Source organism: Vipera berus, assembly GCF_964194415.1.
Source record: "Vipera berus genome assembly, chromosome: 6".
NCBI classification, from domain to species: Eukaryota; Metazoa; Chordata; class Lepidosauria; order Squamata; family Viperidae; genus Vipera; species Vipera berus.
Window position 1 is genome coordinate 89398732 of NC_138208.1, and position 25173 is coordinate 89423904.

At 48.0% G+C, this 25173-nt stretch overlaps 1 protein-coding gene and 1 long non-coding RNA gene across 2 annotated transcripts in view; one reads left to right on the forward strand and one right to left on the reverse strand.

Annotated features, from left to right (window-relative positions):
- Positions 1 to 2501: 2501 nt before the first annotated feature.
- LOC308669714 (F-box DNA helicase 1-like) overlaps positions 2502 to 25173 on the reverse strand; it is a 33803-nt gene continuing 11131 nt past the window's right edge. Inside the window, exons 6-19 of the mRNA XM_081330584.1 lie at positions 23847 to 23935; positions 21595 to 21763; positions 20549 to 20780; positions 19301 to 19376; positions 18373 to 18459; positions 17122 to 17258; positions 16089 to 16188; positions 15880 to 16004; positions 14571 to 14631; positions 13635 to 13829; positions 11796 to 11909; positions 7553 to 7659; positions 6077 to 6199; positions 2502 to 4909 (exon numbers count right to left, since the gene is read on the reverse strand). Coding sequence (XP_081186710.1) covers positions 4742 to 4909; positions 6077 to 6199; positions 7553 to 7659; positions 11796 to 11909; positions 13635 to 13829; positions 14571 to 14631; positions 15880 to 16004; positions 16089 to 16188; positions 17122 to 17258; positions 18373 to 18459; positions 19301 to 19376; positions 20549 to 20780; positions 21595 to 21763; positions 23847 to 23935 — 1783 coding nt within the window. The 3' untranslated portion in view covers positions 2502 to 4741. The remainder of the gene's footprint in view (positions 4910 to 6076; positions 6200 to 7552; positions 7660 to 11795; positions 11910 to 13634; positions 13830 to 14570; positions 14632 to 15879; positions 16005 to 16088; positions 16189 to 17121; positions 17259 to 18372; positions 18460 to 19300; positions 19377 to 20548; positions 20781 to 21594; positions 21764 to 23846; positions 23936 to 25173) is intronic.
- Positions 18426 to 20649, forward strand: LOC308669715. The gene is made up of 3 exons (XR_014026832.1): positions 18426 to 18468; positions 19254 to 19393; positions 20598 to 20649. It is a non-coding gene; the product is annotated as an uncharacterized lncRNA (long non-coding RNA).

Sequence of the window (25173 nt, forward strand, 5' to 3'; positions counted from 1 at the left end):
GGCACGGAGAAGGGCCGAAAGAAACCTCATCCTGCGGTCCTCTCAGCAGGGATGCAACCGAGAGTATCATCCTTGTAAGCCGAGTTTGGCAGCACCAAGTTGACATTGGCTGAGCTTGGGGAAAGATCACCGGGTTCGGATTTATTTATTTATTTATTTATTTTATTGGATTTGTATGCTGCCGTATTCCCATAGGACTCAGGGCGGTTTAGAGGGCAGTTAAAATCATGAATACAAAAAATAAAAACAATTAAAACAAATTAAATTAAATTCAAGCCCCAAGAGTAAATCTAAAACCCAGTTAAATTAACAAGCCCACATTCTGGACCAAACAGATCGAAGAACCAAGTTTTCAGGTCCCGGCGAAATGAGCGAAGATCGGGGGCAGTCCTAAGTTCTGTGGGTAGTTGGTTCCATAGGACAGGCGCACCCACAGAGAACGACCTTCCCCTGGGAATAACCCACCGGCATTCATTAACCGGCGGTACCCTGAGAAGGCCCTCCCTGTGGGGGCGCACAGGACGATGGGAAGTTGATGCCGGCAGCAGGTGTTCCCTCAGATAACCCAGACCCAAGCCATTTAGGGCTTTATAGGTCATTACCAGCACCTTGAATCTCACCCGGAGGGCAACCGGAAGCCAATGCAGCTCGCAGGGAAGAGGTGTTACACGGAAGTATCGGGAAGCTCCCATCAAAATTCGCGCGGCTGAATTCTGCACCAGTTGAAGCCTCCGAGTGGTCCTCAAGGGCAGCCCCATGTAGAGAGCATTGCAGTAGTCTAACCGGGAGGTCACGAGCGCATGGGTGACTGTGCGTAGGGCATTTCGGTCCAGATAGGGCCGCAACTGGCGCACCAGGTGAACCTGGGCAAAAGCCCCCCTGGTCACAGCTCCTATATGATCTTCCAAACTGAGCCGTGAATCCAGGAGGACTCCCAAGTTGCGAGCCCTATCAACGGGGGGTAACACCTCATCCCCTATTGTTAATGATGGAGAAGGCTGGTCAGCCCGAGATGATCCAGTTAGCGGGATGGGAGGGGGCACCGCTACAAAATCCCAGGGCTATAAATGAGACGGGAGGAGTTAAAAGTGTCCAAGACTTCCTGGAGGGAAAGTCCATGAAATCAACAGGAATCGACCTTGGCTTTAAAAAAAAAACAAAGTTAAAATCTGCTTGACAATCTGCTCGTTTCTCAAAGAGACACAAATAAGACCGTCTGTGTGTCTGTGTAAAACACAATCTTCCAGGTTTTATATCTCTCTTCTGCCAGCTAGTGGCCAATGGATTTTGATTTTCATCCATGCGCTGTGTTAAATATTTATTTATTTATTTATTTATTTATTTATTTATTTATTTATTTATTTATTTGGATTTATATACCGCCCCTCTCCGAAAGGACTCGGGGCGGCGTACAGGGCAATTAAAACACTATAAACAACACATAATGTATAAAAATTAAAACGAGATTAAATCAAATAGCCCTAAACAATAAACACATACTAAAATTTAAAGTTTTTAAAATTTAAAAATCTAAAATCCCAGTCCCTCAGTCCAGGCCAGCAAGTTCAAATAGCCAAGTCTTCAGGTCGTGGCGAAACGAGCGAAGGTCGGGAGCCATCCGGAGCTCAACAGGGAGCTGATTCCAGAGGGCAGGCGCGCCCACAGAGAATGCTCTCCCCCTGGTGGCCGCCAGTCGGCATTCCCTGACCGACGGCACCCTGAGGAGGCCCTCTCTGTGGGAGCGCACAGGACGATGGGAAGTTAACACGGGCAAAAGGTACTCCCGTAAATAATCCGGGCCCATGCCATTTAGGGCTTTATAGCTCATCACCAGCACCTTGAATCTCACCCGGAGGGCAACCGGAAGCCAATGCAGCTCGCGGAGTAGAGGTGTTACATGGGAGTATCGGGAGACCCCCATCACAACTCGCGCGGCCACATTCTGCACCAGCTGAAGCCTCCGAGTGGTCCTCAAGGGCAGCCCCATGTAGAGAGCGTTGCAGTAGTCTATCCGAGAGGTCACGAGCGCATGAGTGACTGTGCGTAGGGCATCCCGGTCCAAATAGGGCCGCAACTGGCGCACCAGGCGAACCTGGGCAAAAGCCCCCCTGGTCACAGCTCCTATATCTTCCAAATTGAGCTGTGAATCAAGGAGGACACCCAAGTTGCGAGCCCTATCTACGGGGGGTAACACCTCACCCCCTATAAATAAATATCTATCTTCCATCCATCCATCCTATTATCCAGCTCTTTTTTTGTCATAGAACGCTCAGAACGGAGTTCCGGCACCTTTTTTTGGATGGAACCTTGTAGGGTAGGCAAGGCGGGTTGTATGACATGTGTGAGTTCCGGCACCTTTTTCTTTTACAAAAAAAGCACTATTATCTATCATCTAATTATCTATCATCTATCTATCTCTCTATTTATCTATCAATCGTCTACTCTGTCTAATCCATCCGCCCATCCATTCAGATTTCACAAAGAAGGAAACGGTCGCATCGTTGTGACTCGCACCCATTACTGGTTTATTTGATTCATTCAGATAAGCAAGCGAAGTACACTGTCCGAACATTTTTTATGAAAAAGATGCTAAAAACAAAAGAACAAATGAAAAAGTGCTAAAGAGTCATTGGAAAGACAGAAATTTGGAAAAAAGAGTTTCTTAAAAAAAAACACCCCAAAACACAACACCTCACTTTTTAAAAAATATACACACCCCAGGGTCCTGGCGTTTGCGCAAGCCTGCTGGAATGGCTTAAATGTATAAAAACTTTACAAGATATATAAAAAAGAGCAGATTGCCTGACTTTTAGGAGCACCGGCATTGAAAGAGCCTCTCTCACAATTTGAAGACCACAAGGGAACCAGAATTAAACATTTTTATATTCCGATTCTTCTCTCAGCAGCTGATAAATTGGCCTAAAAACTCAAACGCATTTCCACCAGAGTGCAAGGAGGCCCGATCAGATAAATCGACAGATAATCCTCGACTTACAACATTTCATTTAGTGTCCACTCAAAGTTACAACGGCACTGAAAAAAAATTGTCTCAGCACAGCTTTTCGCACGGACGACCGCCGCAGCATCCCCAGGCTCACGTGATCAAAATTGGCAGCTGGCTCATATTTATGACGGTCACAGTGTCCCTGGGGTCACGTGATCCCCTTCTGCGACCGCGGCAACCATCGTAAATATAAACCGATTGTCAAGTGTCCCGACTTTTAATCAATGGGGAGATGGCAAAAGTTGTGTGTCTGAAAAAAGTCCTGCTTCTTTGCTTGTCAGAAGTGCTGTTATAACTTTGAACCGTCACTAAACACTGTCCGTTCTAAACTGAGTACAGGCAAACTCTGCCGACTGCCAGCAGTTCGATCCTGACCGGCTCAACCGGTGGGTAAAACGAGGACCCAGATTGTTGGGGGCAACAGGCTGACTCTGTAAACTATGTAGAGAGGGCTGTAAAGTGCTGTGAAGTGGTGTATAAATGCTATTGCTAAGAGGAAGGAAGGAAGGAAGGAAGGAAGGAAGGAAGGAAGGAAGGAAGGAAGGAAGGAAGGAAGGAAGGAAGGAAGGAAGGAAGGAAGGAAGGAAGGATAGGGAATACAGGTAGTCCTTAAAGTGCTGTGAAGCGGTATATAAGTCTAAGTGGTATTGCTACTTAACCATGATTGGTTAGCTAAGCCACAATTGGAATTCACACAGTACAGAAGGCACATAGCATGATTTACAAACTGGGTTTAGAAACATGCTAAATCAAAACTAAATCAAACTACATTTTGCTTTAGGATTTCTCTCCCAAAACCCACACACTGAATGAAGCCCGGTAGCAACATACGGCTGTGAGAGTTGGGCGCTTTCGAATTGTGCTGGAGAAGTCTCTTGGACTGCAAGGAGATCCAAGTGAGAACAGTTAATGATTAATAATAATTAACACCTAGAAATTGCGGCTGTTCCTCCAACACTGGAAGCTTTTAAGAGGAGACTGGACATTTGTCTGGAATGATATAGGAAGCCCTCAACTTACAACCACAATACAACACAAGGTGGCGCTGTGCTTAGAATGCAGCCACTGCCAGCAGTTCGATCCTGGCCGGCTCAAGGTCGACTCAGCCGTCCATCCTTCGGAGGTGGGTAAAGTGAGGACCCAGATTGCTTTTGATACGATGGGAAAAGTGGGACATTTCAGCCAAGGGAACCCCCAGCTGCGCAAGAGGGAGAAATGTTGAAGCCGCAAGGACAGCGGCACAGACATCCCCCAGGGGTGCGATAAGGGTGTGTGCTGTGCGTGCTGTGATCTTCTGCTGGCTCCAGGATGGAAGGGAAGCACAGTAAAAGCTCCGTGCAGAGGTGTGGCCTCTCTTTGGGACACATTCCTCCCTTGGGTGGAGAAGAAAGAAGTGGTGGGAACTAATCAAGCCGAGAAGCAACCTAGAATGGTAGGGGAAACTTCCTAACAGTGAGGACAATTAACCAGTGGAACAGCTGGCCACCAGAGGTTGTAGGGGGCTTCATCACTGGAGGTTTTTTTAAGAAGACAATGGACAGCCACTTATCTGAAATACTACAGGGTCTCCTGATGGAGGAGGGGGCTGGACTAGAAGACCGCCAAGGTCTCTTCTGATTCTGACTCTCCGGGCTCTGACATCAATAGGACATCTCCCTTTCTACATGTTACTTTCTTTTTGCTTGAAAAATGCCCAGCGCAATTTCTTTTTTTGGGGGGGGGGGGGAAGAAAAGAATTCAAAGGTCTTCGAGGAGGTGGCGAAGCGCGGCTGGAACCTCAATGGCTTCTGGGGGATTGGCGGCGTCCTGCATTATCCTGGGAGATCCCGCCAGCTGTGCGATGGGGCCGAGGATCTGCGCTGCGCAAGAAGGACAAAGTAATCCCTGGGTTTCGGTGTCGTCCAACTGCCAGAAAAAGGTTTGAGAGGAAAAAAAAACAACCTGTGAGGTTTTGCGAGACAATCTCTACCCAGCAGTGTTCACGGGAGGCGGCTCTAAACAGCATCATGCTGATTCTGGACTACTGATCAGAGAGAATATTTGTAGCTGAGGGTTGAACTGTGGGGTCCTTGGTGCCTTCTGGGCTGGGTGTTTTTTTGGCAGATGTTTCTTGACCCAACTAGGTAATATCATCAGTGCTAGAAGAGTTTGTGGAAAGGAGGGGGGGGAGGAGGAAGTGGTGGTGGAGGATGAAATGGAGGAGGAGGAGGAGAACTGTGGGGTCTTTGGTGCTCTCTGAGCTGGGCGGTTTTCTTGCAGACGTTTCATGACCCAACTAGATAACGTCATCAGTGCTAGAAGGGAGAGGGATTTGTGGAAAGGAGTAGGAAGAGGAGAGGAAGAGATAGAGGAGGAGGAGGAGGAGGAGGAGGAGGAGGAGGAGGAGGAGGAGGAGGAGGAAGAAGAGGAAGGACTGTGGGGTCCCTGGTGCTCTCTAAGCTGGTTGGTTTTCTTGCAGACGTTTCATGACCCAACTAGGGAACATCATCAGGGCTAGAAGGGAGGGGGGTTTGTGGAGAGGAGGGGGAGGAGGAGGAGGAGGAGGAGGAAGAGGGGGAAGAGGAGGAGGGCTGTGGGGTCCCTGGTGCTCTCCGAGCTTGGTGGTTTCACTGCAGACGTTTCATGACCCAACTAGGGAACATCACCATCAGTGCTAGAAGGGAGGGGGGGTTTGTGGAGAGGAGGAGGACTGTGGCGTCCTTGCTGCTCTTTGGTTGTTTTCCAACAGACATTTTATCCCCCAACAGGTAACATCATCAGCGCAAGGAGCCTCCCAGCAGATGTCTTCTAGCACTCTGAATGGGGAGCAGTCTACCTCCGAAGCATTGTTGCCAGGAGCAACGGCAAGAGAGGGAAATATTCCCGCCGTGGTCCTGCTCGGAAGAGAAGTTGACACCCGTTCTAGTCTCCAGGCCCTTGACCGTCTCAAGTCGTTCTTCGTGGCACTTCCCCCAAAGTCACGACATCTTTTTTTCTAACGCAGTGACCCAAACCGGATGCAGCGTTCCAGGTGTGGCCTTACTGGATTACAGCATCAATGAGATGGTCACTTCCTAAAATGGAGATACGTACGTAAACAAACTTCACCCTTCTCGGGACTAGGAAAGAATCCGCCGGGATGGCGTTGCAGCAGCCGTTCTCCGAACACGCCAGGGCTGTCGCTCTGTCAAGAAGTTCAAACCGTATGCAGTATTCCTTTTGTGGGGGGGTGGGTGGGAGAGAGAGAGAAAAAAGACCAGAAGTGTTTAGCCAGCCAGGAAACCGAGGGGCTCCTGAGTCCTGGAACACAGGTAGTGCTCAACTTTATAATTTCTGTTGCAAGGTGAGGCAGTTATGAAGTGAATTTTTGCCCCGTTTTGCGACCTTTCTTGCCACTGTCGTTACGTCAGTCCTTCCACTCGTTACATTAGTGACACAGCCGTTAAGTGAATTTAGCTGACTCCCATTGACTTGGCTTGTCAGGTCGCCAAAAGGGGATCACGTGACCCCGGGACGCTGCCACCGTCGTACGTATGAGTCAGTTGCCAAGTGTCCAGGTTTTTTTTATTTTTATTAAAGAGTTTTACAAAAACAAAATTTTACAATATATCCCCAAATCCCTCCCACCCCAAACCCGCCCACTTCCCCCCCCCCACTTCCCAGAGCTAAATACAGGATTACAGTATAGTTACAATAATCATATTCTAAATAAAAATTATGCATAATATACAATTAACCAAATTCATAATGCGCTTTAACTCTCTTTTAACATAACTACAAACAACGTACCAATAACAATACCCCACTAAAATCTACTCATAAGCTAAATGGTACTTTTTAGTCCCATATTTGTTTTGAATATAATTCAAAATGGGGTTGGGGTTGGGGTTTTATAAATAGTTTTAATTTTAATATGTATTAATTTTATGGGCATAATTGTTTAAGGGCTTTTTAATTTTTGTATTCTATTTTTATTGTGTATTGCCCTGTTCACCGCCCTGAGTCCTTCGGGAGAAGGGCGGTATACAAATTAAATTATTAAATTAAATTATTAAATTAAATTTATCCATCTCCTCCAAACTGAAATATATCTTTCCTGTGAATGATCCTTCAGATGAGCAGAAATCTTAGACATTTCTGCAAGATTCGAAACTTTAAACACCCCTTCTTCTACAGTGGGCAAACTATCCTAGGATGTCAGGGCAATCTGGCTGCGACATCTGTCACCCCATTGATCGCCAGGGTTGATTCGGCTGATCTGGCTGGCTAGGCGGGTGTCCCCTTCCTCCCTCACCGCTCCGTGTGCGTCCCTCCCGAAGCTGCGCGCTCGGTGGAAGAGGACGACCATGCCAGATAGAAGGAGTGTACCGATCTTCGGTCAAGGGTCTACGATAGCTGCGCTCCCCTGCTAGAACCTCCAAACAAGCTCAGTGTCCAGGTTTTGATCAGGTGACCCTGCAATCATCATTAGTGTGAAGTCACTTTTTCTAAGGGCTGCTGTAGCTTTGAACGGTCACCAAACGGAAAGTGGCAAGTCGAGGACCATCGGCATTCATGGCTTTAACTCACCTTGGCCTTTTCTAGGAGAGCAGCAAAATAACCGGGCAGGATGAGACGCCTCTTGGCTCGCGTGACAGCGACGTACAGCAAGTTCCACTCATCTTCAGAGGCGGCTTCTGGCGAGAGATTTAAGGAAAGAGGGAAGGAGAGAAAAGAGAAAGTGTAATGGGATCGGGTTATTTCTTCGAGCAGATCTGCTCCAAACAGACAATTGAACCCTTGAGCACTGAGTGGTGCCCTATCCCAGGCCAAGGGAGCTCTTCCATGGTTGATTAGACATTGTTATCAGGGATTCCCTAAAAGGAGGGAGGGATGGGAATGGATGGATGGAAAGAAGGAAGGTGAAAAACGGAAAAGGGAGAGAGGGTGAAACGAAGGAAGGAAGGAAGGAAGGAAGGAAGGAAGGAAGGAAGGAAGATGATAGAGATAGGAGGGGAGTGAGAAAAGGGAGGGAGGGAGATGATAGAGAGAGGAGGGGAGGGAGAAAAGGGAGGGAGGGAGATGATAGAGAGAGGAGGGGAGGGAGAAAAGGGAGGGAGGGAGATGATAGAGATAGGAGGGGAGGGAGAAAAGGGAGGGAGGGAGGGAGATGATAGAGAGAGGAGGGGAGGGAGAAAAGGGAGGGAGGGAGATGATAGAGAGAGGAGGGGAGGAGAAAAGGGAGGGAGGGAGATGATAGAGGAGGGGAGGGAGAAAAGGGAGGGGGGAGATGATAGAGATAGGAGGGGAGGGAGAAAAGGGAGGGAGGATGATAGAGAGAGGAGGGGAGGGAGAAAAGGGAGGGAGGGAGATGATAGAGAGAGAAGGGGAGGAGAAAAGGGAGGAAGAAGATAGAGATAGGAGGGGAGGGAGAAAAGGGAGGGAGGGAGATGATAGAGAGAGGAGGGGAGGGAGAAAAGGGAGGGAGGGAGATGATAGAGAGAGGAGGGGAGGGAGAAAAGGGAGGAAGAAGATAGAGATAGGAGGGGAGGGAGAAAAGGGAGGGGGGAGATGATAGAGATAGGAGGGGAGGGAGAAAAGGGAGGGAGGGAGATGATAGAGAGAGGAGGGGAGGGAGAAAAGGGAGGGAGGGAGATGATAGAGAGAGGAGGGGAGGGAGAAAAGGGAGGGAGGATGATAGAGAGAGGAGGGGAGGGAGAAAAGGGAGGGAGGGAGATGATAGAGAGAGGAGGGGAGGAGAAAAGGGAGGAAGAAGATAGAGATAGGAGGGGAGGGAGAAAAGGGAGGGGGAGATGATAGAGATAGGAGGGGAGGGAGAAAAGGGAGGGAGGGAGATGATAGAGAGAGGAGGGGAGGGAGAAAAGGGAGGGAGGGAGATGATAGAGAGAGGAGGGGAGGGAGAAAAGGGAGGAAGAAGATAGAGATAGGAGGGGAGGGAGAAAAGGGAGGGGGGAGATGATAGAGATAGGAGGGGAGGGAGAAAAGGGAGGGAGGGAGATGATAGAGAGAGGAGGGGAGGGAGAAAAGGGAGGGAGGGAGATGATAGAGAGAGGAGGGGAGGGAGAAAAGGGAGGGAGGATGATAGAGAGAGGAGGGGAGGGAGAAAAGGGAGGGAGGGAGATGATAGAGAGAGGAGGGGAGGAGAAAAGGGAGGAAGAAGATAGAGATAGGAGGGGAGGGAGAAAAGGGAGGGGGGAGATGATAGAGATAGGAGGGGAGGGAGAAAAGGGAGGGAGGGAGATGATAGAGAGAGGGGAGGGAGAAAAGGGAGGAAGAAGATAGAGATAGGAGGGGAGGGAGAAAAGGGAGGGAGGGAGATAATAGAGAGAGGAGGGGAGGGAGAAAAGGGACGGAGGGAGATGATAGAGAGAGAAGGGGAGGAGAAAAGGGAGGAAGAAGATAGAGATAGGAGGGGAGGGAGAAAAGGGAGGGGGGAGATGATAGAGATAGGAGGGGAGGGAGAAAAGGGAGGAAGAAGATAGAGATAGGAGGGGAGGGAGAAAAGGGAGGGGGGAGATGATAGAGATAGGAGGGGAGGGAGAAAAGGGAGGAAGAAGATAGAGATAGGAGGGGAGGGAGAAAAGGGAGGGGGGAGATGATAGAGATAGGAGGGGAGGGAGAAAAGGGAGGGAGGGAGATGATAGAGAGAGGAGGGGAGGGAGAAAAGGGAGGGAGGGGAGATGATAGAGAGAGGAGGGGAGGGAGAAAAGGGAGGGGAGGATGATAGAGAGAGGAGGGGAGGGAGAAAAGGGAGGGAGGGAGATGATAGAGAGAGGAGGGGAGGAGAAAAGGGAGGAAGAAGATAGAGATAGGAGGGGAGGGAGAAAAGGGAGGGAGGGAGATGATAGAGAGAGGGGAGGGAGAAAAGGGAGGAAGAAGATAGAGATAGGAGGGGAGGGAGAAAAGGGAGGGAGGGAGATAATAGAGAGAGGAGGGGAGGGAGAAAAGGGACGGAGGGAGATGATAGAGAGAGAAGGGGAGGAGAAAAGGGAGGAAGAAGATAGAGATAGGAGGGGAGGGAGAAAAGGGAGGGGGGAGATGATAGAGATAGGAGGGGAGGGAGAAAAGGGAGGGAGGGAGATGATAGAGAGAGGAGGGGAGGGAGAAAAGGGAGGAAGAAGATAGAGATAGGAGGGGAGGGAGAAAAGGGAGGGGGGAGATGATAGAGATAGGAGGGGAGGGAGAAAAGGGAGGGAGGGAGATGATAGAGAGAGGAGGGGAGGGAGAAAAGGGAGGGAGGGAGATGATAGAGAGAGGAGGGGGGGAGAAAAGGGAGGGAGGGAGATGATAGAGAGAGGAGGGGAGGAGAAAAGGGAGGAAGAAGATAGAGATAGGAGGGGAGGGAGAAAAGGGAGGGGGGAGATGATAGAGAGAGGAGGGGAGGGAGAAAAGGGAGGGAGGATGATAGAGAGAGGAGGGGAGGGAGAAAAGGGAGGGAGGGAGATGATAGAGAGAGGAGGGGAGGAGAAAAGGGAGGAAGAAGATAGAGATAGGAGGGGAGGGAGAAAAGGGAGGGAGGGAGATGATAGAGAGAGGAGGGGAGGGAGAAAAGGGAGGAAGAAGATAGAGATAGGAGGGGAGGGAGAAAAGGGAGGGAGGATGATAGAGAGAGGAGGGGAGGGAGAAAAGGGAGGGAGGGAGATGATAGAGATAGGAGGGGAGGGAGAAAAGGGAGGGAGGGAGATGATAGAGAGAGGAGGGGAGGGAGAAAAGGGAGGGAGGGAGATGATAGAGAGAGGAGGGGAGGGAGAAAAGGGAGGGAGGATGATAGAGAGAGGAGGGGAGGGAGAAAAGGGAGGGAGGGAGATGATAGAGAGAGGAGGGGAGGAGAAAAGGGAGGAAGAAGATAGAGATAGGAGGGGAGGGAGAAAAGGGAGGGAGGGAGATGATAGAGAGAGGAGGGGGAGGGAAAAGGGAGGAAGAAGATAGAGATAGGAGGGGAGGGAGAAAAGGGAGGGGGGAGATGATAGAGATAGGAGGAGAGGGAGAAAAGGGAGGGAGGGAGATGATAGAGAGAGGAGGGGAGGGAGAAAAGGGAGGGAGGGAGATAATAGAGAGAGGAGGGGAGGGAGAAAAGGGAGGGAGGGAGATGATAGAGAGAGGAGGGGAGGAGAAAAGGGAGGAAGAAGATAGAGATAGGAGGGGAGGGAGAAAAGGGAGGGAGGGAGATGATAGAGAGAGGAGGGGAGGGAGAAAAGGGAGGGAGGGAGATGATAGAGAGAGGAGGGGAGGGAGAAAAGGGAGGGAGGAAGAAGATAGGAGGGGAGGGAGGAGAGGGAGGGAGGAAGATGATAGAGATAGAAGGAGGAAGGAAGGAAGGAAGGAAGGAAGGAAGGAAGGAAGGAAGGAAGGAAGGAAGGAAGGAAGGAAGGAAGGAAGGAAGGAAGATGATAGAGCTAGAAGGGAGGGAGGGAAGGAGGGAGGGAAGGAAGGAAGGGCCCTGGTGGCAGAGTGGTTAGAATGCAGTATTGCAAGCTGATTCTGCCCACAGCCAAGAGTTCAATTCTGACTTCCATCCTTCCGAGGCCGGTAAAATGAGGACCCAGATTGTTGGAGGGGATGGGGACAGGCTAGCTCTATAAACCGCTTAGGGAGGCTTGTAAAGCACTGGGAAGCTGTATATAAGTCTAAGGGCCATTGCTATTGTTAGGATCTGACCAGGAATCACAGAAAGCAGTTTCCAGACCCTTCGCGATCGATCGTTCTGCGTTTCGTTCTCGTTTACCGTCCGTCAAGCCACGGCACGCATCTGACGAAAGCGAATGTGTTTCAAAAAAAAAGGGGAGGGAGGGAGGAAGGAAGCTCCGCTCACCGGATTCGATCCCAGGACTTCCCAATTGATGCTTGATGCTGACAAAGTCCTCAGCAACTTGGACCGTGTCGAATTCCAGCCCCTTGGCCTTGTGCACAGTGCCTAGGATGTAGTCTGAAACACACAGGGGAGAAGCAGTGAGGTCCATAGCGGAACACGTCCCACTTAACTACGTTGCGAGTTACACGGTGGCAATAAAGATCTTCCTTTCTATTCTTTTCACGAGCAGCAGAGATCTGGAAGGCAGGCAGGCCTGGACGCCTTCTCCCTTCTCCGACGGAGAAGCTCCGCAGATGCTCGGAATAAGGTTGCTTCCAATCCCGCCAGACCCCAAAGTCTGAAAGAAAAGCGGACCCCCACCAGCCAGGTGCAGTGGCTGCCTTGCTGCTCTCTGTGCTTGGCTGTGGACTTGCGGACATTGCGTTACCCTACTAGGGAACGCCATCAATGCTAGAAGGGAGAGGGGTTTGCAGGGAGGAGAAGGAGGAGAAAGGAGAGGGAGAAGGAGAAGAATGAGAAGCAGGTGGACTGTATGGTCTTTGGTGCTCTCTGACATGATGGTTTTCCTCTAGATGTATCCTAACCCAACTAGGGAACATCATCAGTGCTAGAAGGGGGTGGAGTATGCAGGGAGGAGGAGGAGGAAGAGGAAGAGGACTGTGGGGTCCTCCTTGGTGCTCTCTGAGCTTGGCAGTTGACTTGTGGACATTGCATTACCCAACTAGGTGACATCATCAGTGCTAGAAGGGAGTGGGGTTTTCAAGGAGGAGGAGGAGGAAGAGGAGGGGGAAGAGGAGGAAAAGGACTGTGGGATCCCTGGTGCTCTCTGAGCTTGTTTTCTTGAAGACATTTCATCACCTAACTAGATAACAGGGAGGAGGAGGAGGAGGAGGAGGAGAAGCAGGTGGACTGTATGGTCTTTGGTGCTCTCTGACTTGATGGTTTTCCTGTAGATGTTTCATAACCCAACTATCATCAGTATTAGAAGGGAGTGGGGTTTGCAGAGGAGGAGGAGGACTGTGGGGTCCTGAGCTTGGCTGTTTTCTTGCAGACATTTCGTGACCCAACTAGGTCACATCATCTGTTGAGCTCATGTACCTCATACAGATATTTTTTTCCCTTCAAAGATCCCATTTGAACCCCAATTTTACCTGGCTGTAATGTAGTTCCCCAATTTATGACCACAACGGAGCCCAAATTGAGCCTCAGAGTTCTGATTTGTGTGGTCTCGGAACCGCGACCTTTCCATTACTGAACAAAACAGCCGTTAGCTGCGAGCTTTGCCCCATTTTATGACCATTTTACAAGCTTTCTTGCCACAGCTAAGCGAATCACTGCAGTCGTTATGTAAATGTGGCCGTAAAGCGAATCTAGCTTCCCGAGTGACTTTGTCACAAGGTTGCAAAAGGGGGAATCCCGTGACCCTGGGGACATGGCGACCGTCATTGAGTCCGTTCCCAAGCGTCTGAATTTTGATCAAGGGACCCCGGGCTGCGGCAACGGTCGTAAGCGTGAAACATGGTCGTAAGTCACTGCCTCCAGAGGCGGTGAATGCTCCAACACTGGAAGTTTTTAAGAAGAGACTGGACAGCCATTTGCCTGAAATGGTATAGGGTTTCCTGCCTGAGCAGGGGGTTGGACTAGATGACCTCCAAGGTCCCTTCCAACTTTATATTATATTATTATTATTATTCTGAGTGCCATTCTGACTTTGAATGGTCACTAAAGCGACTGTCATATGTGGAGGACTATCTATATTATAGGCAGACAATAATAATAATGAAGTAGCTAGTTTGAATGCCATATATCTGGATCTGGTTATTTGCGCAGGATATTTACCTGCATGTTCGGGAGCCAAGACATGGCACTGGGATATTTTCTGCAAGAGATCCGGAATAGAACTCCGAGCGTTCTCCACAATTGCAATTTTGGATTTTAGTTCTTCCTCTTCTGCTTTTTCAGCATAGTCCTTGAAGCGGGCGAAGCCTTCATTTTCCCAGTCTCTGATGAAGGGATCCTGTATCTCGAGTTCCACTAAGAAAATCAAGGCGGTTGTTAAGTGAGTCACTTTCGACTTTACAATCTTTACAATCTTTTTTTTTTCCTATGGTCAGCTGGGGAGATCTCCCATGGCGATCCCATCCTTTGTTGTTGTGTTGTCACGGTCACATCACCGCGTTTCACAAGGTTTTGCTGAAAAAGCAGCATTGACTTCTGTCTTTCGACAAACTCTCATCCACAGCGAACCCTCGATTGACTTAACCACAGATCTCGCTTAATGACCCCTGCAAAAAGGGTCATAAAACCGGGTTGGCTGCATAAGAGCCTTGGTGGAGCAGTGGGCTAATGCCTCCTTAAGTAACACCAGCTGCCTGCAATTAGTGCAGGTTCGAGTCCCACCAGGCTCAAGGTTGACTCAGCCTTCCATCCTTCCGAGGTAGGTAAAATGAGGACCCGGATTGTTGGGGGCAATAAGCTGACTTTGTAATAATGCCGCTTGGGGGCCCCCGAAAGCCCTAAAGCAGGCATATACATAGAATGAAGGCTATTGCTAAGCACATTGATTTGTGCTTTAGATTGTAAGCTGCCCTGAGTCTTCGGAGAAGGGTGGGATATAAATGGGATTAAAATAAAAAAATAAAAATAAATAACTGACCCATTTTATGACTTTACAACATACGACCACATTGGGCAGCCTCCATTAAGGATTGTACATCAAGCACTGCCTGTACACAGCTTAGACATCAAACACAAACACGGGCTGAGAGAACTCACATTCAGGATGAAGAAGTGCATAGATATCACGAATCTTGCCAAGGCCAAAGGCTTCAAGTCCCTGATTAAAAGAGGACAACAAGAACAACATCAAGCAGAGCCCTGTGAGATGGGACTTGTAGTCCGATGCAGTCCTAATGATCTGTGTGTACTTTGGGGGTCCTTGAGGCCCTCCAAACATTAAGATGCATCTGTATGTTTTGCAACACCTTCCTCAACATAGCAGCCTTCCAGTATCTCAGGGGCTGCCCCAAAGAAGAGGGAGTCAAGCTATTCTCCAAAGCACCTGAAGGCAGGACCAGAAGCAACGGAGGGAAATTCATCAAGGAGAGAAGCAACCTGGAACTAAGGAGAAACTTTCCTAACAGTGAGAACAATTAAGCAGAGGAACAACCTGCCTCCAGAAGTTGTAGGGGCTCCCTCACTGGAGGATTTTAAGAAGAGGCTGGATAGCCCCTTATCTGAAATGGTAGAGGGTTTCCTGCCTGAGCAGGGGGTTGGACTAGATGACCTCCAAGGTCCCTTCCAGCTCTGTTATTCTCTATGCTATAAACAACCCTGAGATCCTGAAGCACAAGAGGGACACTGCAGATATCTCAAGAATATTAATAAAGACTTTGGAGGTGTCGTGAATGAAACAGTTCAGTCTTTTGGGGAGCATTAACATGACACTGAGCGGTGGCTCAGTGGGTTAGGACGCTGAGCTTGTCGATCCGAAGGTGGGCAGTTTGGCGGGTCGAATCCCGAGCGCCGCGTAACAGAGTGAGTGCCTGTTACTCATCCCAGCTTCTGCCAACCTAGCAGTTCGAAAGCACATCAAAATGCAAGTAGAAAAATAGGGACCGCTCCGGTGGGAAGGTAACAGCGTTCCGTGCGCCTTTGGCGTCTAGTCATGCCGGCCACATGACCACGGAGTCGTCCTCGGAGAAACGCCGGCTCTTCGGCTTTGAAACGGAGATGAGCACTGGCCCCTAGAGTCGGAAATGACTAGCATGCATGTGTAGGGGAACCTTTACCTTTACCTTTAGCATCTTCAACCCTGGAGTAAAATTGCCAACAAAAAGTCCAACCATCTCTCGAAGCGATGGATTTTCTTTTTAGAGGGAGAGAGGGAGGGAGGGAGGGAGGAAGGAAGGAAGGAAGAAAGGAAGGAAGGGCTGAAGGAGATGGGGAGGAAGGGAGGAAGAAAGAAGGGAAGAAGGAAAGAAGGAAAAGAGGAGAAAAGGAAGGAAAAGAGGGAGGGAGGGAGGGAGGGAGGGAGGGAGGGAAGAACCCCTACTGCATCCTTCCGGTGCCTTCTCGCACTCACTCCAAGAACATGTATCTGAGCAGGTGCGTCTCCTCTGGTAAGGTTCACAGCATCCTCAAAGACAGTTTTGTTGGTCCGGGATAAGCGGGCCACCTGCCCCTCCACGCCAACCCCTCTGACGTCACCTGTCGCAAAGAGAGCAACGCCTCAGTCCCGCTTGGCCAGACTCACCTGGAGCCACAAAAGGACGACTGGCTTCAAAGACTCACTTTTCTTCTTGTTCCCCACCAGCGTTTTCTTCCGGACATTCCTGGAAACATCCAGAATGGTCGCAGCAACGTAAGCGATTTCGAAGCCAAAGCGAAAACTCTACGGAAGCAAGAGAGGGAAGGAAAATGCAGCATCGCTTGTTTTGCAGGGGTCTTGTCAATGCCGCACTGATTAAGCAAACCACAACTGGAAGTGCTGTCTTTTTGGCAAAACCGTTGTAACACTAGCACACACAATAGATAGATAGATAGATAGATAGATAGATAGATAGATAGATAGATAGATAGATAGATAGATAGATAGATAGATAGATAGATAGATAGATAGATAGATAGATAGATAGATAGATAGATAGATGGAATGAATAGATAGATAGATAGATGGAATGAATAGATAGATAGAATGAATAGATAGATAGATAGATAGATGGAATGAATAGATAGATAGATAGGTAGATAGATAGATAGATAGATAGATAGATAGATAGATAGATAGATAGATAGATAGACAGACAGACAGACAGACAGACAGACAGACAGACAGACAGACAGACAGACAGATATGGACAGATATAGACAGACAGATATAGATACACGTAGGTAGATGATAGATATATAGAGAGAGACAGAGACAGAAGCAGGCGGGAAGGCAAGCAGACAGACGGATGATAGATAGATAGATAGATAGATAGATAGATAGATAGATAGATAGATAGATAGATGATAGATAGATAGATGATAGATGATAGATAGATGATAGATAGATGAGAGAGAGAGAGAGAGAGAGAGAGAGAGAGAGAGAGAGAGAGAGAGAGAGAGAGAGAGAGAGAGAGAGAGAGAGAGAGAGAGAATGAAGTGTGTATCTTCTCCAATTGGAACTGCAAGATAGCTTTCAATTGGAACTGGAGAAGACCCACAATGAGACCCATGTAATTGCTTCGAACTGAATCTTCCTGATCTTCAATCTACAGGCAACCCACAACTCCAAGTCAAACATCCCAGCTAGCCTGCCATCCATCCTGCCTCGACTTACCTGTGTCAGGTAAAAGATGCGGTTGTGAGGCATGTTAAAAACTGCGTTGTCAGCACCACGGAAGGAGTAGATCTTTTGGTGTGGGTCTCCTACCAAGATCACACTACACGTTTGTGAGCGGACAATGTCCAGCATAGCTAGAGCAAGGAAAAAGAGAGATCTTTAGAAGCTTGATGTGGGAAGGAAGCCAAGGCCAACATTCTCACAGGAACGAGAGCCTCAAAAAGAGAGAGTGGCTTTAATGAGCTGTGGATTTTAATTTTTTAATCTTAATCATAAATGATGGGAACTGGAGTTTCCAAAAAAGGAGAGGTTTGGAGGAAGTCACACCCCAATAAGCCAAACGCACAATTCACGGATCTTACAGAGTTTTCCCTAATATTTCCCTAATCACTGTTTCTCAACCTTGGCAAGTTGAACATATGTAGACTTCAACTCCCAGAATTCCCCAGCCAGCCCTGTGCAAAGAATTAAGAATTCCTCAAGAATTCTTCCTCTGGGGCGACTGCACCAAAAGACGAATCCAACCAACAAGAGGCAGTCCCCAAAATTTCTGTTGCCAAGCAACAGAGTTGTTATGTGCGTTTTGTCCCTTTTTATGACTTTTCTAGTGCCACAGCTGTTAAGTGAATCACTGCAGTGGTTAAGTTAGTAACACGGTTGTTAAGTGAATCCGGCTGTCCAGCTACAAAGACATATTATTTTGTTGTGTGCTTGTGCAGGTGTGAGTGTTTCATGTGGGACCCCAGGTCACTGAAGAACTGCTGGCTGAGAACTGCAGAAATTTTCTCTTAGTGGACGCTTAATTGGGGAATGTGACCTGCATTCCATGTATTTTTAATATACTGCTTGGCGCCATTTTAACCAGAGCTGGTTTTCCATTCATCAGTGCCAGTATGCTGTACTCAATATAGTTTTGCACTAGCGATCGGAGTGTCCCGGTTGTGCTTACTTTGTTGGGATCATCGGTCGGAATTTTGACACCGGCTTCCCCATTGACTTTGTCAGAAGGTCGCAAAAGGGGACCCCCTGACCCCCCGGGATACTGTGACCGTCACAAATATGAATCAGTTGCCAAGCGTCCCAGTTTTGATCAGGTGAACATGGGGATGCTGCAACGGTCATGAGGAAAAATGAACGTGTCCCTTTTTTCAGTGCTGTCGTAAGGTCAAATGGTCACTAAGCGAAATGTCGTAAGTCGGGGACTACCTGTACTTGGAAAACTGAACCCAAAAGCTACACCTCACTCACCGGGGGTGCAATCTTGGGCCTCATCCACCAAGATGACATCGTAGTTGGAAAGCGAAGGCTTCTGGAGTTGCCAAAGCTTCAAGTAACCTAAAAGACGTAAGACCAATGCTTAAAATCAACTTCAGTGCACAATAAAGCAACATTTGCGGCTTTGCGATCGTGGACTCCTGTGTTACAACAGAAACAGAGTCCACTATTTAAAAAGGAAGGATGATGTTATATTTTCTTTTAAAACAGGGTTTCCCAAGCTTGGTCACTTAAAGGTGTGTGGACTTCAATTCCCATCATGCTGGCTGGGAAATTCGCGAGAGTTGAAGTCCACAAGTCTTAAACTGGCCAAGACAGGACTAGAACTCACCATCTCCTGGTGGTTGGCCCAAAGTCACCCAGCCGGATTGCATTCCTAAGGCGGGACTAGAACTCACCGTCACCTAGTGATTACTCCCAAGTTATGCAGCCAACTTTCATTCCTAAGACGGAACTTGAACTCTCTGTCACCTAGTGATCGACCCAAAGTCACCAAGCCAGCTTTAATGCCTAAGGTAGGACTAGGACTCACCGTCTCCTGGTGATTGGCCCAAAGTCACCCAGCTGGCTTTCCTGGTTTAAGACAGCACTAGAACTCACCATCTCCTAGTGATTAGTCCCAAGTCACAAAGCCGGTTTTCATTCATAAGGTGGAACTAGAACTCACAGTCTCCTGGTGATTGGCCAAAGTCACCCAGCCGGCTTTCATTCCCAAGGCGGAACTAGAACTCACAGTCTCCTGGTGATTGGCCCAAAGTCACCCAGCCGGCTTTCATGGCTAAGGACTAGAATTTCCCTCCATGAAAAAAAACTGCGCCTTTATTCTTATTTTTTTCTTCCTCCTTCTTCAGCAGAGTTAAATGAAACCGGAGCTAAATGAAACCTCACATATCCCACTTACCATCGTGCGTTATTTGCCCGGCTGGGCTCAGCGTCCGCATCTTGTTCCATATTTCTTTTGCATCATCAACAATGATCTAGAAAGCAAAAGCTGGTAAGTAGATCTTGCCGGACAAGATCAGATCTGAGGCTTTCTTCTCCAGGCTGCCCAGAGACCTCGAAGGAGAAGGACGGTCTGGATCCACAGGCAATCCTCTACTTACGACCAGAATTGAGCCCCAAATTTCCACTGCTAAGCAAGACAGTTGGTTAGGTTGTAAAATGGGGCAAAACTCAACTTTTCTTGCCACAGTTGTTAAGTGAATCACTGCAGTCGTTAAGTGAGTCACACAGTTGCAATAGTGGCAAATATCTGTAGCTCAGATGGAGGATGAGGGTGAAGGTTCGTTCCCCGAGTTGGTGGGTTGGTTTCTGACCGTTTCGTTACCAGGCTAGGTAACATCTTCAGCGGAGTTGAGGGGATGTCCGTGCTCTTCTCTTGATAAGGGCTTCAGGTGTGGGTGTGTCGAATGAGGGTTATGATGGGTCAGGTGTGAGTCATCAGTGAGGGGCTTGGGTGTTGTGATGGGGAGGTGGAGCAATTGACTGGAGCAACACACAAATCATCAGCCGCGCCACCACCCGCCACACATGAGTTTATGGAAGCCTGGCACTCCACCAGCAATTCCATCCACAGACACATCAGCCTACAACCAGCCTACAAACCCCTCAGAATCCAAATCAACCGCACAGCCAACCAGGGACGGCACCAACCCTCAACCATCCCGTGCAATCCCCCACTACCAGCAGTTCACCTCCCAAGGATCCTAGACCGGACGTAACCTCCCCATGACGAGACCCATCACCAGCCTCTCACCGATGACTCACACCTGACCTGTCACAAAACCCATCACAAGACCTTCGCTCGACACACCCACACCCGAAGCCCTTATCAACAGAAGAACACCGACACTGACATCCCCTCAAGTCCACTGAAGATGCTACCTAGCCCGCTAACTAAACGTTTGGAAACCAATCCACATGCTCAGAGGACCAACCTCCACCCTGAATCTGGCTTCCCCATTGGTTCTGCTTTTCAGAAGGCTGCAAAAGGGGATCGCGTGACCCTAGGACAGCACAACTGTCAGTTGCCAAGCATTCAAATTTTGATTACGTGACCATGGGGATGCTGCAAAGGTCGTATTTTTTTCAGTACTGTTGTAACTTCGGTCACTAAACAAACAGTTGTAAGTCGAGAAGTAAGCTGTACCTGACATAGCTCCTGAGCACTAAATACATAGTTTTCACATTTCTCGAAGATGTCTGTGCACCATTCGGGCATGTGGTCCACAGTGACAGACTCATCCGCCGAAGCAAAAAACACAGCGAGGGTCTCAGCGATCATCTTGACTCTAATGAACCGAGGCTTGTGCTGGCGATTGGATTGGAAAAAGCTGGCCACATAGGATGTCAGCGGCAATAGATCAAGTCTCCTTCCGTGACTGAGGCAAATGAAAGAGGGAAGGTGGAATTAATCCTGGTGTTTAATCTCTGCTTATTTGGCTGTTAATTGCTGGCAAGGAAGACTTTTGGTCTTTCTGTTTCCTTTTTGGCTTTCTGATTATCTGCCTTCAATGGTATGTAGTTGTTGTTTATCTCAATGTGCCTGTTGATGGCTGATTTTTTTTTGGCAGAGTGCCAGGAATTCTCTGGCGTTTTAGATAGTACCGATAACGTTACCTACTTGGGTCACAAAACGTCTGCAACCAAACAACCAAGCTCAGAGAGCAGCAAGGACCCCAGAGTCCATATTAATTTCTGAGATGTGGGCAGTGTGCCTTAAAATCATGATTTGGTGGGGAAAAGAACATCTGTTACCCACCTCGAATTGAAGGGAATCACTCTTTCATGAATTCTCCTGACAGAGAGAACCTTGCCTCCAGAATTTGGGGATGCTCCAACACTGGCCGTGTTCAAGAAGAGATTTGACAACTATTTGTCTAAAGTGTTCTAGGGTCTCCTGCCTCAGCAGGGGATGGGACTAGGAGACCTGCAAGGTCCCTTCAAATTCTATTATTCTGTTCAGAATCTTTCCAGCAACAGAGAGACCTATTTTATTTCATAAACGTCTCAAGAAACCATTTCAAAAGAATAAATAAATAGTTTTGTTGCTGGTTTGTTGGGATCTTACAAGGTCTTTGGTTTGATTTTTTTTTGGGGGGGGGTTTAACCTTTTCTTTTTCATTATGTTATACCTCACCACATCACTGTTTTTAAAAAGCAGGGCAGATTCATTAAATGGAGGCAGCCACTTACGCTGTTTTGGCTGCTTCGTAAGCTAAGGAGTGGAAGGTTCTAGCGGTGACGTTCCTAAGGAAAAGCTGCTCCACCTGTTTTTGGACGGATCTGTTGAACACCAAGTATAAGAACTTAAGCTTGGACCATTTCTTGGCGTACTGGATCAGTGTGTACGTTTTCCCAGTGCCTGTGTGAAGAATTAAAAACATTTCAGTCCTTCCGGGTTGTTATTTCCTAGCCAGAAAGCCAGGATGACAGAAAAAAAAATCCCCAGGACTTTGCAGGTTGAAGGTGTGAAGTTAGACTGAAGCGTCCATGTCTAAAGATGAAATTAAGCAAGGTGGATAAAATCCAGGAGTCTTGTCTAATAGATCCCTTCTTCCGGGTGAGGTTCAAGGTCTTGGTGATGGTTTTTAAGTCCTTACATGGCATGGGTCCGGAATACCTCGGGGACCACCTGCTGCCGGCGTCGACTCCCCTCCGCCCTGTGCGTGCCCACAGAGAGGGCCTCCTCAGGGTGCCTCCGGTCAGAGAATGCCGGCTGGTGGCCCCCAGGGGGAGGGCCTTCTCTGTGGGCGCTCCGGCTTTGTGGAACCAACTGCCGGTCGAGCTCCGGATGGCACCGGATCTTCGCTCCTTCCGGCGCGGGTTAAAGACCCATTTATTCGAACAAGCTGGCCTGGCCTGATGGGGGAATGTTAGGGTTTTAATGGGTTTTTATATTCTGATTGTTTTAATTGGGCAATTATTTAATCCTTTTTTTAACTTTTGTATTTCTATTTATATGCCCTGTTCACCGCCCTGAGTCCTTCGGGAGAAGGGCGGTATAAAAATCCAATAAATAATAATAATAATAATAATAATAATAATAATAATAATAATAATAATAATAATAATAATAACCAAGTCATTAAGTAAACAAAAGTGGGGAGGAAGTCACTTGAACCAGACCCGACACCCCCCCCCAAAAAAATTGGGTTCTCAGCACAGGGAGAAGCCCCTGGTGCAAATCCCATCAACAGCTCTCAGGACTTGAAAATCAACAAGGCAATACAGGCAGTCCTTGACTTACGACCACAATTGTGCCCAAAAGTTTCGTTGCTAAGTGAAACATTTGGTAGGTAATGTTTGCCCCATTTTACAACCTTCCTCGCCACCGTGGTTAAGCGAATCACTGCGGTTGTTAGTTTAGTAACATGGTTGAAAAGTGACTTTGATTTCCCCACTGAGTTTGCCGGTCGCAAAAGGGGGTCACGAGACCCTGGGGACACTGCCACGGTCACAAATAGGAGTCAGTTCCCAAGTGTCTGAATTTTGATCAGGTGACCGTGGGGATGCTGCAAAGGCTGTAAGCGTGAAAAAGGGTCGCAAGTCAACTTTTTCCCATGCCACTGTAACTCTGAACGGTCACTGAACTGCTGTAAGTCTAGGACTGCCAATACTAGCTGCTGGTCTTGTCAATCTATAAAGAAAGCTCACCCTTTCTGACAGCCTAGTGGAGAAGGATGTGGACAAGTGTATGTGAGAGTTTGTGTGTTTGTGTTTGTGTGAGAAAGACAGAGACAGGGAAAGAGTGCCAAAGTATGGATGGAGGCTAATATTTGTAGCTCACAGTTGAACTGTTGGGTTCTTGATATCTCCGAGTTTGGTCACTTTCTTGCATTCATTTCATGACCTAACTAGGTAACATCATCAGTACTGGAAGGGAGTGGGGTTTGTGGAGGAGGAGGAGGAGGAGGAGGAGGAGGACTGTGGCGTCCTTGGTGTTGAGTTGGTTGTTTTCTTGCAGACATTTTATAATGATCTTTGCAGAATGGAGAAGGACTGTGGGGTCCTTGGTGCTCTCTGAACTTAGCTGTTTTCTCGCAATGTTTTCATGACCCAGCTAGGTAACATCATCAGTGCTAGAAGGCTTGTACTAAAAGGCTTCTAAGCACTGATAATGTTCCCTAGCTGGGCCATGAAACATCTGCAAGAAAACCGCCCAGCTAATAGAGCAACAAGGAACCCACCAGTCCAACCGTGAGCTACAAATATTCTCTTCTATCGGTAACACTACAATCTCTGTAACAGTGGAGAAGAACCACAGCAGCCTACATCACCAGCAAAGAGAATGCTGTTTTAAATAGCAAGAGATCTTCGGAGGAATTTGGGAAAGCTGGTGAAATGAAGATCCGGACAAGGTTATCTCAGCTCAAAAAATATGCAGAGATTAGTCAGTTTGCACCTCCAGAGGGAATCAAGTATCTCCTGGGCTGGGGCTGCCTTACCTGCAAAAGCCACAATTTTTACCACCTCTCCAGGTATAAGGGTGTGGTTCAAGATCTGTTGTTGTTCATCGGTGGGTTGTAAGTCAGGACTGTTGATGAACAGAAGCAGAAGAATGTCAAAGGCTAACATAGGCAACCGGGTGGTTTTTGCAACGTAGCAAACAGGGTCTAACAGTTGCATCTTTAAGATGGGTGGACTTCAACTCCCAGAATCCCCCAGTCAGCATTTGCCAGCTGGGGAATTCTGGGAGCGAAGTCCATGCAGCTTAAAGTTGTCAAGGTTGGGAAACATTGGGCTAAATTATTCTCTGGTTCTCCTGGGAAAACGTATGCAGGTAGTCTTTGACTTACAACAGTTCAGTGACTGTTCAAAGTTACAACGGCACTTGAAAAAAAGTGACTTATGACCGTGTTTCAAAGTTACAACCTTTGTAGCATCCCCATGGCCACACGATCAAACTTCAGACGCTTTACAGTCTAAATGTTGGAGGTGTGGTAGTTTAGAAGCTACCTATTTTCATATGTGGTGGACTTGTAGAAATATAAAAGCTTTTTGGATCAAAATTTGGTGGAACATTCAAAAGATTTTTAAGAGAAAGATAAAAGTTTTCTCTGCAATTGTTTTTATTGGGTATTGTAGTAGATTGTGATGTTAAAGAAACTTAATTTGATGTTGAATATGATAACAGCAGCACGGTTACTGGTGGGACAATATTGGAAGAAGGATAGTTTGCCCACTATAGAAGAATGGGTGTTTAAAGTTTCGAATCTTGCAGAAATGTCTAAGATTTCTGCTTATTTGAAAGATCATTCACAGGAAAGATATATTTCAGTTTGGAGGAGATGGATAAATTATATTCAGAACAAATATGGGACTAAAAAGTTCCATTTAGCTTATGAGTAGATTTTAGTGGGATATTGTTATTGGTACGTTGTTTGTAGTTATGTTAAAGGGGAGTTAAAGCACATTATGAATTTGGTTAATTGTATATTATGCATTAGGGATGTGGTGGCTCAGTGGGTTAGGATGCTGAGCTTGTCGATCAGAAGGTCGGCAGTTGGGCGGGTCGAATCCTGAGTGCCGCGTAACAGAGTGAGCGCCTGTTACTCGTCCCAGCTTCTGCCAACCTAGCAGTTCGAAAGCACGTAAAAAATGCAAGTAGAAAAATAGGGACCACTCCGGTGGGAAGGGAACAGCGTTCCGTGCGCCTTTGGCGTCTAGTCATGCCGGCCACATGACCACGGAGACGTCCTCGGACAAGCGCCGGCTCTTCGGCTTTGAAACGGAGATGAGCACCGGCCCCTAGAGTCGGAAACGACTAGCACG